The 17,066-nt window shown below is 39.5% G+C and overlaps 2 protein-coding genes across 3 annotated transcripts; both read right to left on the minus strand.

The window, feature by feature from the left end:
* Nucleotides 1-2,504: 2,504 nt before the first annotated feature.
* On the minus strand, nt 2,505-6,639 carry LOC136369784 (myelin P2 protein-like). The gene is made up of 4 exons (XM_066332857.1): nt 6,467-6,639; nt 4,763-4,935; nt 4,394-4,495; nt 2,505-2,793 (listed from the first exon to the last, which is right to left on the minus strand). Exons 1-4 carry the CDS (start codon nt 6,537-6,539, stop codon nt 2,743-2,745), a joined length of 399 nt encoding a protein of 132 aa, XP_066188954.1. The 5' UTR covers nt 6,540-6,639; the 3' UTR covers nt 2,505-2,742.
* A 5,824-nt stretch (nt 6,640-12,463) lies between these two features.
* LOC136369771 (fatty acid-binding protein, adipocyte) lies at nt 12,464-15,886 on the minus strand. 2 transcript variants are annotated; one of them, XM_066332845.1, is made up of 5 exons: nt 15,721-15,884; nt 15,507-15,539; nt 14,317-14,489; nt 14,002-14,103; nt 12,464-12,697 (listed from the first exon to the last, which is right to left on the minus strand). In XM_066332845.1, the coding sequence occupies exons 2-5, from the start codon at nt 15,520-15,522 to the stop codon at nt 12,647-12,649; spliced, it is 342 nt and encodes a 113-aa protein (XP_066188942.1). In that variant the 5' UTR covers nt 15,523-15,539; nt 15,721-15,884; the 3' UTR covers nt 12,464-12,646. The 2 variants fall into 2 exon arrangements, with proteins under 2 accessions (XP_066188942.1, XP_066188935.1); XM_066332838.1 differs by lacking the exon at nt 15,507-15,539 and having other exon boundaries at nt 15,721-15,886.
* Between the last annotated feature and the right edge of the window lie 1,180 nt (nt 15,887-17,066).

A 17,066-nucleotide genomic window follows, 5' to 3' on the forward strand; every position in this document is an offset into this window, starting at 1 on the left:
TAGGAAAATAGCAAATGGACTTGTTTGTCAATGTGAAAGTACAGTTCAAGACACAGATATTGTACCCCAGCCTAGATGTTCGTTACAGAAGTATCTGCCCTGTATAAAAAGTTTAAGAAAGAAGAAAAACTAATTTACAGTAAGACATGAAGAAGACCTTGAGACTAAAAAATTCATATTGCCCCTAAATTCTGCTGGAGACCCTAAGGACTGCTTTAGAGACAGCAGTAGCCCAAAGTGCTCCATTTCTATGCTGATTTCAACCACCTGCGCTATTGTTTTTGCCTTCAACACTATCAGTGCTCCTGCACTTATCCTGTTTTGGAAAGTCTCCAACTCTCATGACAATTTAAAGTGACCTTTGTATAGAGTGAAAGTGCCAAATACTAGGCTCCTAAACAGCATATCTGAATTTAGTTAGGAACTTTAAGTCCCAAACTATGATTATTTAAATTCCAAATCTCTTGGAAAAAAAAAATAAATGCAACTAAAATTTTCTTTAGAAGAGGGAAAGATGGGCTATGTCACAGAAATGGAGACAACAGTAAATAAACAAATGAAGAGTAGGTGAGAAGTCCTTTGTTTTTATTCTGTTACTGTTTCCAGATCCGGAAGAACTATAGTTTGTACTGAAGTAAATGTTTATTTCCTTTGCCTAAGGAAATAAAAAGCTGAAAACTAATATTCTACTAGAGAGGAGATTTTGCATTTAACCTAAGAAGGATCTACAGGTTGCATCAGGAAAAGCCAAAGAAATACAGAGCTTGTTTGCAGCAGTATCTTCTCCCTTGCCTGTGGCTCAGGGGTGGGAGGTGAGCTTAAAAGGCTCTGGACAAGTTCCAGCTTCCAAGAGCCAGGCTGGGGTGAGCACTCCAGCAGCCTCACCAGGACTGTGTTGTACTACAAGGGAAGGGAATGAAGAAACTGCAGAGCAAAAATCCAGATTCACAAGTCCATTTCAGGCAGATTCTGAGCTGTAAGAAATGTCTCTTTGGCTCTCTGTTAAGAGACTAGGAGAATAATTTGGAGGGCCCTGTACAATTAGAGTTCATACTATCTGACTGTTCTTACAGGAGCCTAGTAGAAGATTTTCACCCAAAATACGTGATTACATTCTGTTTGGAAAAGATGTTACAAGAGATGCAGATACATTCTGCTTCCATTCCTTGTTACAATCACTGAGGACTTGGAGTCACAGAAACTCTGACACTAGAAGAGGTGAGTTTTAACGGTAAGGATAAAGATGGGGCATTTGCCTCTTCCTCTAGGTTAGAGACCAGGATAATTTTTTCCTTAATAGTGCTGTCCATAAATCTCACAGCTTTCTCTCACTGCTCATATTTTCTAGGATTCATCCTGTTTGCCTTCTGGCAGCTGCCTGCAGTTAGACTGCATCTACATAAAAATGTATCCAAAGCTGGGCTCAGATTCTGGCTTTTCCAGTGGTGGATAGAGAAGGAAAATGACTTTCATATCTTTCATTTGCATCTGATATCCATCTCTTCACTCTCTGCTTGGTTAAACCAGTTTAGATTCTGATGCTCAGGATCTGTCTTAACCTTGAGAATTGTATTCTTGCCTGTAAAACCAGTAGGCTAAGGTTCATATCAGCTCTGCTGTTCCTAGTGAGCCAAAATAAACATGTGAGCCTCTCACAGTTGCTTTAACCCCGCACAGGAGGTGAGAGCTCTGTGTTATGGCACAGAGGCAATGACACAGGATGAAATTACGTGGATAATGTGAATGTGGCAGTGATACTGAACACTGGCCAATGCAGGCAAATATTAATAACCTGTCACTGTCCTTTTTGGTTAAATAGATTTCCAGGAGTTTAGGTTTGCTTCCTCTGGTTTTTTTGCTTGGATAAAAGCAGAATTAGTGTAGTGGAAGGAATGAACACTTTAGCTACTCAGTTGGACTTGATAGCAAACTCTACCCAATGCAACTCCTCTGTGTGCTTAATATTAAGTGTACACTTAAATACTATGCTGGAAGTAGGCTTGATTGCTGAGCACTTTAAAAATGAAGCCCTCTAGCCTTAATAATTCTAGAGTTCATTCACACCTGCTCCACACTTTGTTTCACAGGTTTATCTGCTCTTTTGGCAGACAAATACGGAATATATTCCATTTTTCCCCCGTCCAGTACCTGTTTTCTTCCAAATATATAAATCCTGGTACTAAAAGAAGTGTAAGGTTTTTTTGGGATGAGTATGAAACAATGATGTGCTAAGACCATAAGGTTGATATCATACTGAAAGTCAAAAGTTCTGGTGGTAAAGATAATTTTCCTTATTGGAGTTATTCAGCAATAAAATCTTTTGCAGGAGCAGAATATTGAGTCCAGGAGATTATATATTTTACAAATATCCAAGAAGCAGTGTTAGCCCTTTCTCAGATGTGGAAAACTTCTGTTTCATCATTTTACTCAGAAATAGTCTGACTTTTTGTACAGACACTATCAACAGAAAAGAAAGAGCCAGTCAAGAAAGTAAACATAAATCATTCAGGTGGAGCCAAACACTCTATTTTCTGTGTTGGGAAGGTTTTATTGGATAAATATTTTTATACACCACAATATTTTGGATTAGTTACACTATGGCTCTGAAATATCAAATTATGGTGTAGTGATTTCCCCAATAGAAGGAAATAAAATAGAGAAGCACAGAGCATGAGGCTTTGGTCACTGAACTAAGCCAAGGTTTTAGAGCCAGTTCCAGTTCGGTGCAGAGAGGGAACTTCTTCACACTCTTTCATAAACTCTAGTGCAGACAATCCCTTTCATGGCATATTCCTAAGGCATAAAGGAAAACATTAATATAAAACTTTTGCTGACAGCAGTTGTATCTGGGGCAGTAAACTCGGAAGTCAATGAAAATCCACATGCCATGTTTTACATCTCTACATATTTGCAGAATTTTTAGGGCAAATAGCAAAGCTATTTTTATACTGCAAATAGAGTAGTTTCTATTTTAACAGCTTTAAACTTCATTCAGTGGCATTTAATGACAAAAAAGATTGTAAAATTAAGCTCAGCTTCCACAAACAAATTTACTTTCCTTGGTATTATTGCTGGCTTGTCACAAATATTAGCCCCACCTAGTTTTTATATCATGGCCCACCAGCACTTTCACATTTTCATAGTAAGGGGTTTTTAGTGTAGAAGAAGAAGCAGCCTGGGTACTTCAAAGGTCAGGCTTCTGGCCTAAAAATCTTTGCTCTTCTGAGCCACAAAATATTTCTCTTGACCCTCTCACCCCAGTGGCCTTCAGTGGTTGCTGATGACTCACAGGCACAGGATGCATACGACAAAGGCGACAGGATGTTAAAAAAATACTTCCTTGGTCTGCAGAAGGTGAGGAGTCCTCCACAACCATGTGTGAGGCAAGGGGCAGACAGCAGGACGCCAACAGAAGAGGCACATTACCTCTCTGCTTTATGAAGAGGGTTTAATAATCAGAAAATCTTACACAGAAAGGGAGCCATGAAGAGATGCAAAACCAAATCAACCTTCCTACATAAAGAGCTGGAGATGGACTGTTTACTGGGGTGTGTAGTGGCGGGACAAAGGGGAATGGCTTTAAACTGAGAAAGGGAAGGTTTGGATTAGATATTAGGAAGAAATTCTTTACCGTGAAGGTAGTGAGGCACTGAACAGGTTGCCCAGAGAAGTTGTGGATGCCCCATCCCTGGAAACGTTCAAGGCCAGACTGGATGGGGCATTGAGTAACCTGGTCTAGTGGAAGGTGTCCTTGCTTGTGACAGTGGGTTGGAACTGGATGATATCTAAGGTTCCTTTCAACCCAAACCATTCTGTGATTCTGTGTATGAGAACTTAAGAGACAGTCAGAACAAGCTAACATGTAAAAGTGTAATCCTGCTGACTTCAAACACGTTGCCAAAATTAGTTTGACTTCAATATCTAAAATCTTTAATGAATAAAGTGAAATCTTTATTTTAATAGAGACCCTTACAACCAGAGTCTCTAAAATGTTTTATCTCCATGGCTTGGCCGAGATAGGGAAAAGGAAAGAATTGTTTCAGGAACAGCAAACAATTGTAAACTGCTTGTAAACTTTTGTTTCCATTTCACAGGTGTCTGTTATTTTTAAACCTTATTCCTCTGAAGAACAATAACGGTGAGAGCAGTAAGTATGCTGTCAATTTATGGCAGCTCTATCAATATAGTCACTTTAAAGACAAGCTGCTATGCAATAACATTTATTTGCTTCCAGCTGTTTTCCAAGTTTGGTTCCCTTTTTCTCTCCTTTACTTTGTCTCAGTATTCAAAGAGTAAGCCAAAATTAAAAATTCTAAAAATTCTGTTTAGACAGAAATGTACTGAAGGCTGTATCTTTCTGACCTTTAGCAGCATACAAGGAACGTGAACTTACCACCACCATCTTCCCATCAACAAGTCTTCTCTTTATCGTGGTCTCTTTGCCATTCCACTTCTGCACTTGCACCAATGACCCTTTCTCCAAGGTTACAACACTCTGCAAATTCCAAGAGAAGAGTTTCAAACTGCAGGCTGAGCTTTGCAGATTGGAGTAGCCCTTCACTTTATGTTCAGCAAGACATGCGCTCTGGGATAATGACATGCTCAGGAACATTATTTTCAGCACTATACTGTTTGTTCTTTCAGTGCTTTATTTTAATAGTTTGGAAAACTCAAGGTGCACTAAGGGAGTAGGTAAAATTCCTCCTGATGTTTTTCTAGGAGATGTTCAGACCACTAAGAGATCATCAACCTTCTTACTTACCTTGACTTTCCGGTCATCTGCTGTTGTTTCATCAAACTGCTGGCCCAGTTTGAAAGAGATGGTTGTGTTTTTGAATGTGCTTTCCGTTCTGATGGTCACTATGTCCCCTTTCATACTGATGATCACATCAGGCCTTGCCAGGCCACCTAGTTTCCGGGTAGCTAAGCCCACTCCTAGAAATCAGAAGCAAAACAATTGTTATATTCTGGAAGCAAGAAACTCAATATCCTCTCACGATTCTTCAGTGGAAGAATAAGGAAGAGTTTCTTCTTGAATACTTCAATGCCTGATTTAAATGAAACACTAATTTTTTAAATGAAACACTACTGAGACAGAGGTAGAAACGGGTATTTCAGCATTCAGGGGCTGAGACAGCCCCAGCTGCTAAGAGTGCATCTTCAGCAGGAGGTTAAGATATACACAATTATAGAGCTGTGCACATTTAGCTAAGAGGAAACATGGTTGGTTACAAATCTTCATTAATTTAATACAGTAGAATAAGTAGAAAAATTCAGAGGAAGGGTCTGGTTCTCATAAAAATTTATAAAAATCCTTTTTAAAAAATCCTTGACAAATCTGAGAGTTTATACCTTTGTTAACAGCTGCAAGGAAGAAACTGGACATTGAATTGCCAATATGCCAATGCTTGTTCACTAAAACCTATTGAAGACTGGGGAATTCCCAAGTTGTTATTAACATTCCCTAAGGATCCTTGCATCTAAACCTCAATGAAAAGTACAAGCATGAAATAAAAAAAATGTTGAGGTATAAGAGCTGAGAGCTGCAAAGAGCTTCCAGGAAAATCCCATACCAAAAGCCTTTTGTATTGCCTAGTCCTTTCCAATCCAGTTTATTGTCTACAGGCTGTGAGGCTTGGGGCAAGTAGGAATGAAGTCACTGGCAATGTATTGCTGCTCCATAAAAGCAGAAAAAGGACAGCTGCAGTTAGTGCCGTTGTTAATGCTATGCCATGCTCTGATGAAAAGATCTGTAAAAAAGGGTATAAAGTTATCTGCAAAGTATAAAACTACTTGCAGGAATTATTCCATATTAAGCAATTCCATTCAGATGTTCAGAAAAATATCTGCAGCTGGACTTTCCTCCCACATTCACCCTGGCTAATTAGTTAATTGCAATTCCTTTGTAATTCAGTCTAACATTTCAAATAAAGGGAATCAGTGAATCATTTATATAGAAAAGCAATGCACTAGCTGACTGTGCACTTGGTATACAGGAATGAAGCCGGCATTAAAATGAAAAACAATGTTTAATTTGTTACATTCCTGGCGTTCTTCAGTAACAGATAGATTCATTCATAGTATTTAGACATCTGAAACTACAGTGTCATGAGACATCAGCTCCATTATATATTGTAAATTATCATAAGTCACAAGTTTAATAGTGCAATCAAGAGGAAACATAAAAAAATCTGTATCTTCATAGATTACTCTGGTGACAGAAAAACCTATTAGAGCAGTTCATATCAGTTAGATGGAAGTAAATTTATGACAGTAAATCATTGCATACCTTTTTCAATTTAGATGCTAAAGAAAAAAATTTAAATTATGTTAGAAGAGTAATTAAGTGCTTGGGTTTTTTTGCCAGAAATGAGGCACCATCCATGAGCAGAACCTTCCCAAATGAAACTTAAACAAACTAACAAAAAACCAAAATGAAACAAACCAAAACCAGGATATTTCTCACCCAATTCTTTCATATAGTCATCAAAATTTTCACTGGAGACAAGTTTCCAGGTTCCCACAAATCGGTTACACATCGTAGAGGCTTTGTGAAGCGCTGGTCTTGCAGAGAGAGGCAGTGGCCACAACAGCTGTTGGTGGCAGTGGGAGATTCTGTGTGCCCAACTGAGATTTAGTGGTCTCCCTTTAAAGAGGTCCAGTCCCCGTGGCAGTCAGGTTGGCCAATAGGGGAAGCAGGACCAGAGTGAACAATGTGCACCTTGTCCAAGGCAGCCGTGCCAGTACCAAGGCTCCGGGTAACGCTGCCTTGGCTTCCTTCACTGAATGCACCAGGACACGAGAGGCACGTGGGGATGGGGACAGGCTGCTGCCACTGCACCCACAGAGTGGTCAGGGCTCACTGCAGTGGGGTGTCAGCAACCCTGAGACAAGTACAAGGGCACTGCCTCCCTACAAAACCCAGCTCTGACTGTCCTCCCAGTGTTTTTCTCCTGCTATCACCATACAGAACAGAAATTCATAACAACCATCTCATCCAACTGCCTGACCACTCCAGGGCTTATTAAAAGTTGCAGCATGTTGTTAAGTTATTGTCCAAATGCCTCTTAAACGTACAGGCCTGAGGCTTTGACCACCTCTCTAGGAAGCCTGTTTCAGTGTATGACCACTCTCTCGCTAAAGAAGCCCTTCCTAATGACAAATCTGAACCTCTCCTGACACATCTTTGAACCTTTCCACACATCCTATCCCTGGATTCCAGGGAGAAGAGATCAGCACCTTCCCCTCCTCAGGAAGCTGTAGAGTGTTACCACTACTGTCACCTCTGTAATAGATAAATCAAAGCCATGTAAATTGTGTGAAGGAACTCCCAAGAAGATGATGTACAAAGTGGTTTGCTGTTTTTTTTTTTTTTTACTTTCATGATCCATCCTGGAAAGGGTCTGTATTTTTTATCCTTTGAAGGAAGAATTGAATTATACAGTTCTGTTTTCTCCCTTTGCATCAGAGAAAAGATCCCAAGCTGTGGGTTCTTCCCTGCACATATCTCAGACAGGATCACAAAAAGAAGAAACAGACAATATTTGCTGGCTCCCTTTTACAAATGAGAATATTCAGAAGATCAGTGCACCAGTAGAAATCAGCTGTTTTACTTGAGAGATGGATGGCATGAAACCAGGCTGAGTCATTAAAGTGACTTTATTCTCAGTTCAAAGTCACTTAGTGAAAGGCAGGAAGATTTGCTCACTTGAGAGGGGGACACATTCTGTTTTCTTTTTGTCTTTCTGCACATGGATAGCTGTTCTGCCATAAGGTAAAGGGAAGATTTAATCCAGCACAATCATATAAGGCATTGCATTCAAATGTGTCCTACTGCTGTCAGATTTTCTCAGGCTCCCCTGCTTCCATGAAGAGATGTCATGACCTCCTTAGGTCCATGTATTGCTTATACATGGACCCAGGATTCCAGCTGTGGCCTGATCAATGCTGAATAGAGAGGAAGGATACTGTCCTTCAACCTTCAGCACTCCTAATGCAGCCCAGGACATCATTCACCCTTTCCTCTGATGCATGCTCCTGGTTCATATTCAGCTTGATGTACACTAGGACCCTCAGAACATTTTCTCCCAAGCCAAAATTGAAATATTGCAAGATTAAAGTTTTCAGCATTTAAAACTGTTTTTAAGTCCATATTTAGAACTATTGTCTAATTGTTAGTAAAAAAACAGACACAAAGAACAAATCCATAAACTACATGTGTATGTGACGGGCAGGAATTTAAAGCGTTACAATTCAAGACACGTCAAACCATTTGAAACTATTTAGTGCAAGACCACATCATATCTAATTCTATCTTTCCCATTCCTAAACCATCTTTCTGGAGAAAATTACTGCTTGGTACATGCAAAGATTAGAGTCTTCTTTCCAACTTGGGTGAACAATAGTTACCTGCTTACCCTTTTTGTATGACTCTAATTTCTGGGTTATGACAACCTATAAAGACTCTTCAGATCTACATTTTAGGGGCAGAGACAGTGGGATTATAAGCTGTGGGACCAAATTTCTTGTGTTTAGAGTTGAAAGAATGAGATGGAAATGGTGGTGTCCAAGGAGGTTGAGAACTGGGTCCTGATTTGAAAGCTGTCATAAGGAAGAAGGGGAATACCTGGAACAGGTAAATAATAGTCTGAGGAGTGAAGTTGTAGTCTTGGGTTTATATGGTGGTTGTGGGACAAAAGAAAGTCTTCAGTTGCATATTTTGGTGGCATACCCAAAATGTTTCTGAACCCCTCAATCAACATCAGCAGGGGAAGCTGAACAGAGCTTCCCTTACTGGACAGGTCCAATCATAGTTCAGTGCGAGGAGCAAAAGTCTGGAGTGAGGAAAACATAAACAAAGCAAAGAACTCTTTCTCTCCCACAGGAGGAAGCAGATGCTGTATCTGTACTAAGCAAGTAAATGTCAGTCTTTGAAGGTATTGTCCACACAAAACTCTTCTAAAGCAGAGATGCATAATATCACATTTTGTATAAAGAATATCTAGCTCTTGCATCCCATCTCTGGAAATAAGAAAACTACTTCTAAATCAAACTATCCATTATTGTTCAAAAAATAATAAGAAATTATCCTACAGTTGCTCCTCAAGCATTCTTTGTTCTTTTATTTAATTGTCTCATCCACATAAAGGCACTTTAACAAGACAAGGCTGGTGTCTTTGGGAAATAAAAGATGATTGGGATGTTGTGAAATCAGGCCCAAAGAAACTCAAGAAGAGCAAATTAGTCAGAATAGAACAGCTACACTGCAGTACCAGTAACCTTCAGAACAAAAATAACAGAGAATTATTTATTCAGACAAAACCCTAGTCTGAAGCAGTCTCAAACAATGTTTGAGACACTGCTACCATCTATCTCTTTGTCACTAAGAAAAATCAGTACTTTCATTTAAAGGACTTAGAGTTTTGAAAGAACAAGAGCAGGGAATTATATCTCAGTAGAAATAATTGTGGAAACCAATATTTTCTTCAACTTTAAAGGGGAAAGAAGTGTCAAGGATTGTGAGTACATAAGATAAGGGAAAGCTTTGATTCTCCTTTTTTGCTTATGGTTCATGTAAAACAGCATTTGAATCATTGAACTTTGAGATTGTGAAGCAGCACAAGAGATAAAGGTAAAACTTGTGAGGAATAGAGAACTAAAAATTCGGAGACTATTTAGAAATAAAGATACTATTTAGAGAAATACATAAAGTAAACTTATGTGAAGTTCTTTAAAGGAAGCATGATCGGGGCAAACTCAGGGCCAAAAAAGCTTAAATAGATTCCCAGGAGAGCACTGAAGTAAACAGAAACAGAAGGGGATAACCGAGGTCAAAGAGGGACTGGCTGTGAGGACACCAAAGGATGTTTTAGCATTGACTCTATGAAGCTGAAGGATCAACCCTGAACATGGGGGCAGCAGCCTCCCTTTTCCAAATAGTTACATTTGAGGGTGCAAATAGCTTCTTGTCCCCTTAGCTGGAACATCCTACAAGACCAGACTGCGACAACTGGACTGGGGGAACAAGTCCAGACCGCACTGCACACACGGGGCTTGACTGGCCAGGACACAAAAGTCCTTCAAATTCTTTCCAGTGGAAATAAATAGTTAAAAGAAAAAGGGAAAAACAGCTGATAGGTCAATGCTCAGAATAAGCCTTTCCTTATCTTTCTGCTGAACTGCCAAAAAACTGTGAGTATGAGTCGCCTTTCCCTTTTGTTGTCCAAGAAACAGTAAAGAAGTAGTGAGTGAATGTGGTGAGGGGCAGAGATCTCCTCCTGTCAACATTCAAGGTGCCTGCTGTGATAGGTGTGCTGCCCATGGGTTTGTAGGGGTTTAGTAAGATCCTTCTTTGGCAGAAAGGAAGGCTCTGGGGTGTTTACTGACTTTTGTTCTATGGTTCAGCATGACAGAAGAGAGAGGGAGACCTGTGCTGCTTTACAGGTAAGGACAAGACACTGATCTGACTTTGGCTCTTAGAAATGTGTGCTCCCACCTCTATCTGGGTCTGAGAGTACACACCTTTTCTTGACAAAGAGCAATCATCTCCGTTTATTCAAGCAGTCACTAGACTGCTGCCATTTTCATTCAATAAATTTTGTCCCTCTTCAGAGAATAAATTCCTAACATGTTCATACTCTAAGAAAAGCATCACTAATACTTCCTTATGGTGCTGTCCCTGTTCAGGTTTATAGACAGAATGTCACTATATCAAAAATTCCAAAAATTTAAATTTTAAGTGTCTTGATTCATTCACAAAGCTCAAAGTCATTCACTAGGTACCAAAAAAAAGTGACGATGTTTTTAAAAGAGATTATCCTTTGCTGAAATATTAGGCTGCGAATGTTACAATTTTAACTGTTGGCTGCATTCAGAATGTAAGATACCTGGAAAATAAAATCTGCCATATGAATATTGGAAATTTTACCTCTGACAGAGTATTTCCAAATCTGTGCATGATAGAATACTATGGGCTCATATTTAGTGTCTACATGTACTTTGTTTAAGTCAATGTTTCTGCTTCTTACAACCATCACTGTCACGTAGATTTTCTACTGCTAAACTGTAGTTGTATCCTAACTCTCATAAATAATTTTGGTTAAGTGCTAAGCAGATTTGGTACTGTATATATGGAGTACGCTGAAGCATTCTTCCACCCCATATGCAACTGCTGTTCTCTAAATTGGTGAGATTTCACAAACAATGAAGCCAAGGTTAAAACACAAGAGTTGTTTGTTTATGGTTATTGCAACATTTTCTGCAGAATTATTGATAGTCTGGCACAACTTTTAAATTACTCCTCAGCTCATGTACAGTGTAAAAGTCCTTCCATTTCCCTATCCAGTTGTATAAATAGTGCAAAAACTTGGGAACAATCTGAGTTATGCAGAGGAAAGTTCAAGTGCATGAGAGGTCTCTGCTGCTAGCAGTAGGGACTAGGCACCATCACCTCTGACAGCTGACTTTGGGAATGTCAGGAATATGTGGAATTTGGTTCACAGATCTTAATTGCCTGAGATACAGTCATTTCCCCAATTAGTGGTTAGGGCACAGTTTTATACTCATTGCCCAGGTTTTCCCTAGAAATCTTGTTTTTTTTTGTTGTTGTTGTCGTTGCTGTTTTGGTTTTGGTTGTTTTTGGCTTTGTTTTTTTTTTTTTTGGTCCTAAATTTAAGCCCTTCCAATTGTAGAAATCATGGCTTCTATAGATGTAAAGTTTCAAAGCAGGAGATCAGAGCTATGGGCAGTAGAAGATGGCAGCTCAAAAATAAGTAGAGTTGAAAGCCATGGTGTCCAAATGGCATCTTAGAAAGGCCCATGTTGCCAAGACTGACCAAGCCTAATAAGCTAGTAGAAAATGCACATAGGTAATAAAGGCGGTTGTGCCACTAGCAAACTTGTACAGGCTTTTAGTAAATTTGAGTATTTTTTAAACTATGATTCTTAATTCAAGACTTCTAGCCTATCAATGAGATGTTCAAGAGGCACATTGCCAAATAATCATAAGTGAAAGCTCTAACTGTTATAATGTCACACTCGAGGTGGAAAAGGACAAGCTCAAGCTGCTTCAAATGGTCCCCAGGTTTAAAATCGTCCGCATTTGTGCACAGAAGTGCCTGGTACCCTGCTCATGTTTGGAAGCCAAAACTGGACATCCACAGATCATTCTCTTCCCTGCCCCAGGAACAATCACCTTTGCTTGAAGCTGAGAAGAGCAGCCCTGTAATTTCCCTGGCTAGACACAGACACCCTGCAGGGAGCAGCCCACAGGCAGCACTCACCAGATGATGTTTGTGCCACTGTGACACAAGTGCCACTCACTGGACAGGTTCAGATGCTCTTTCCACGGGTGACCTGGCTGAGTGTGGTACTGGCTCTCACATGGTGCTTTCCTGCACAGCACCCCTTCCCACACTGCATCTGCCCCATGCCCTTTTCTGACAAACTCCAGCATAAGCACACATTGTAGAAAGCAGAACATTTTATTGAATAAGCACAACAAATTAGACTAAATGCGTGTAACTGCTTTGGGATATATCTGAAAAAAAGTACAGTTCTCATTAAAACAGATTTGTGGGGATTTTCTCCTTTGGTTAAGTTGTTTTACTCCAGCTTTAAGCGTTAGTCCTGTGTGAAGGCAGCTTCTTCATGCTTTTTCATAAACTCTTTTGCAAGAAACGTTATTCATGGTGCATTCCTGGAATGAAAAGATAATTCAATGAGCTTTTAACTCTTACTAAATGTTTGTTTGTCATAAGGTATAGAATTACTTATCTATCAGGAACCAGTTAAAGAAAAAATTTCATTCTTTGCCTCTAAAGGCAAATGCTAAAAGAGTGGAACTCAGTTTTGAGAGCTTCAGCAACAGAAGACTGAAAAACAAGCACAGGAGTGAATTAATTCTCAAGAACTGTTCTACTGACTGCCAGGAGATTTCTTATCTTTTCTTAAAAATCTCTAAAGAAGGCTCCTAGGACTTCTGTGGAGGCTGACTGAACCCTGGAGTTGGGAATTAACCTTTTTTTTTTCGTTCACCTTTTGTAGCTGTGGCTTGTCTACTTCACATATGTGAGCAACACACATGCACACACAGAGAGCTTTCAGACTTGCAGCTGCTAGTGTCAGCCTCTGCTTTTTAGGCTCTGTCCTCATCTATTCTTCAGTTAGATCAAACTCTGTTTTGTTCAATCTTTCTTAATGAAGTTGTTATTAAAAATGATTTCTATTTCTTCTCTGGTCTCTATCCAAAGATATTTAAATACTGAATTTATGGACACATTTTTCCCTAGGGGAGGGCAGAGCTCTTCAGGAATTTTGTATATGTGTATGGTTTTTCAGCATGTAGGAATCTCAGCTGCCGTTTATGAATACAGATTTAGTCCTTTCCCAGATTCTTCAGCGTGTGTTTTCTAAAAATGTAGAGTAGAGCTGGGAAGCCCCAGACTGTAGGTGGGCCTTACTGGCACCAAGTCAAGCACAATAGTCTCTGACCAGATAAAACCAACTAACAGAGCCTGGACATGTTTCCTTGCTCTGACATCATATAGTTTACACAGTTGTTGGCAATGCATAGATGATTCCCACTGACGGCTCTAAGCCTCTGCAGAAGATGAACAGGAGTATTCTGCAGCAGCATAGGGTGGACGTATTTAATGTGGGCTTTGCTAATGCTTCCTCTATACTGTCCAGGACTTGGAGATTCTGATATAAATATATCTATATATATATATAGGTTTCCCTTGTAAGGATGTTGGGTTTTTCTTCCTACACTTTCCCAATCATGTCTTGCTATGCAGAACAGGCACATCCATAACATTCCATAAGTTTAACCGCTTTTCAGTTTTGCCCTACACTCAAGACTCAATCAGAGAGATTTCTCACCAAGTGCACAGAGCCTTTTCGGATGCTTTCCCTCCCTGTGTTTGAATCCAAAGTCATACACCAGCTAAACATTAATTCTGCACACTGAATTCAGCAATTAAGTAACAAAAATTAACTTACCACCACCAGGTTCCCATCCACCACTTTTCTCTTTATGATAGTCTCTTTTCCATCCCACTTCTGCACCTGGTTCAGCACACCATTGTCTAGGGTTATGACATTCTACCAAAGTGAAAAAACAAAGTGTGGCTGTTTCATCAGGTTGCTCTGGCCTCAGGAGAAGACTCTCCAAGTCCAAATAGCACAAAGCACCCATAACAGTCTTACCTGCAGAGGCAGCATTTCTGCACTGGATGTCAAAAATCACAACTCTGCCCTGCTGCTCCCACATCCCTTTTGTGAGGCGTATGTACAAAATCCCATTTTGGGACTCACCTTTGTTTTCCTGTCATCTGCTGTGGTCTCATCAAACTCTTCACCCAGCTTGAAAGAGACCTCTGTATTTTTGAAGGTACTTTCTGTTTTGATGGTTATCACATCACCATTGATGCTGATAGTTACATTAGGTTTGGCCACACCAGCCATCTTCCTGGTAGCAAACCCCACACCTAAAATAAGATAGAGTACAATGAAATTTTTATCGTTCCTCAATCTTTTTGTCTTATATGTTGCGAAAACCCTCCACAGCGCTTTCTCCCCTATTGCTTTCTGGTGTTAATAATTCTGTGCTACAGAGATTCTTTTGTAAAATCTCACTTGGTACTGCTATAGACCAAGCTGGGTAGGTTGATGTAAGGAAATTCTCTATCCTGTCATTGTCAAAATAATAAAAGCAATATTTTGAAGACTGAGATTATATGAATGCTTTTCACATAGAGTTGTTCAGAATAATTTTCATAGCTAGTACTCTAACTTGTATGCTAATTATATCTAAATGTAAACAAGCAAGAATACGTGGCAGTTTCTGAGCCACAAAAGCAATAAAACAAACAAACAAGGGAAAAAAAGCAAGCTTTTTCTATTTACAAGTGGGTAGGTTGAATATAAGGAAATGATTAAAAAATAGCTGGCAATGGTTATATCCTGACTAAAATCTGGAGTAAAGATTAAGAGTGCAAGAGTCTCACTCACTAGGAGCTGTCAGAATAAGTCACAGTAAATATTTTACCCCAAACTGCAAATTATCCCCTCAGCTTTTTAGCATGTGCTGATTGTATCAGCGCAAGTCATCCCCTGCTTCCTCCACACTAACAGAATGTTGAAACCTTTTTAATCCCAATTTCAATTATAAGTGAGAAGTCTACACCTTTAGAGAAAAGTGTTAAACATCAAATCTTGCAAGGATCTGCACGAATTCGTGCAATTGTCTTTGTTAATATCCACTGTAGGCAGCTACAGAATTTCATTTAGTATAATAGCCATGGCAATTAACTGGTGTCCTAATCCAGTAGCATTTTAAAGTTAAGTGTGTTGCTTATAGACATAAGGAAATTTGCTGCTTTCTAGCATCACACTGATTTGTGTGTCCAAGGATAAAAGCTAATATTTTCACACAAAATAATCCAGTGATATGTTTTACTTCCATTTATAACACTACTAATAAGGCATGCATAGACTTGGCTTACCTGAAATCCTTCCCATCAATCACAGTTTTTCTGCTTTATTTAATACCAGTTATTGAAACAGATGAATTCTCCACTTAAGGACTATCTGATCAAAATAGCAGATGAAACCCCCCTTGATAAACAGCACAGCCAGAAAAAGCAAGTAAAGAGTAAAGTTCAAAATTGGCATTCCTTCCCTGTTCCAGATACAAGAAGTTGAAATAACAATTCTCACCCAGTTCTTTCATATAGTCCTCAAAGTTTTCACTAGAAAGGAGCTTCCAGGTGCCCACAAACTGGTCACACATTTTGTCAGGCTAGAAGGATGTCTTCCACAGGTTCAAAGAGAAATGCAGGACAGGAGAATGTAATGAGCTCCCAGAGAAGACTACTTATCTTTAAAAAGGAACTGTGGCCACATGATGCTCTGAGATGACCAATGAAGAGGGAGTCCCTGTGCCCAGTATTTTTCTTCCTCCCCTACCCCTCCTCTGGCAGTGGGTCATAGTGCTATTATTCATATGCCCTTACTAGCACAAAGATCACTGCCTGGTTTTTATTTAATTATTTTGTTATTCAAGAACACTCTACCTTAAAGGCAAATAATTAAATCAAATTACCTTTCAGAATAAAAAGGTAGGCTCAAGCTTAACCCACAAAAATTGATGTTCTCTCCCCTACTCTTTCATTTTAGTCCACTATATCAAATGGACACAGCTCAGTTCCTAGACTTTCAGATCTAAAAGACTCATTTGGATCATTTAGCTTGTTTTCAGTACCCCTGCAATCAGAAATTTCCTCTAGAGAAATACAGAACTACAGAAAGAAGTGGATTTGGAGCACAAAGAGAGAATGCTGAGGTTGTAGAAGGCTAAGGCAATAAAATTGATTCCTTAATTGGGGTCTGCTTTGTCCTTGCACTGCCTGAATCAATTTAACAAAAGGTCTGTAATATGCTTTTATGTAATGGAGAGAGGATATGGGGTTCTATGAGAAGAAAAGTAACAAATCAGAGGTTTTCTGTCCCTTTTACTCCCATGCTTTCAGAAGAAGCATGTCTCAATGACTAGCATTTTGAGTAGTTACGCCATAAAGCTAGGCTCTAGTATCAACCTACTAAAGGTCCCTGGACACTTCATTTCTTTTCTGGTTGTGCTGTTCAGGTATTAATTTGTTTGAGGCAAGTTGTGCACAAGCCTGACATAATGAGTCCATCTTGACTGATCCTCTAAGCCCTGTTATACTTCAGTTCACAAAAAAACTATCAGAAAGCAGTCAAGCAAGTTCTTAGACCTTCCTTGGTCTGTAATGTGCTATTGCAATGCCCAAAAGCAGCTAATAAGTGCATAGTCCAGCCTCTGCAATTCTCTTTATGTGGATTTCCAGGAATTGCTCTGCTGGTTGCTAGGCATTGATATTGTGGACCACATATTTTTCTACTTGTTATCTTCCTAAGTAACAATGCTATAGAAGAGTTATTTATATAGGTTTGCAAGATCATAGGGGTTTTTGTAAGGGAAGGAAAGTGAGGGGGTCTCCAGTGCATCCTTCCATTTAGGCAGGGTTACCACTGAGCCCACA

This window comes from Sylvia atricapilla, chromosome 1 (assembly GCF_009819655.1).
Source record: "Sylvia atricapilla isolate bSylAtr1 chromosome 1, bSylAtr1.pri, whole genome shotgun sequence".
Lineage (NCBI taxonomy): Eukaryota > Metazoa > Chordata > Aves > Passeriformes > Sylviidae > Sylvia > Sylvia atricapilla.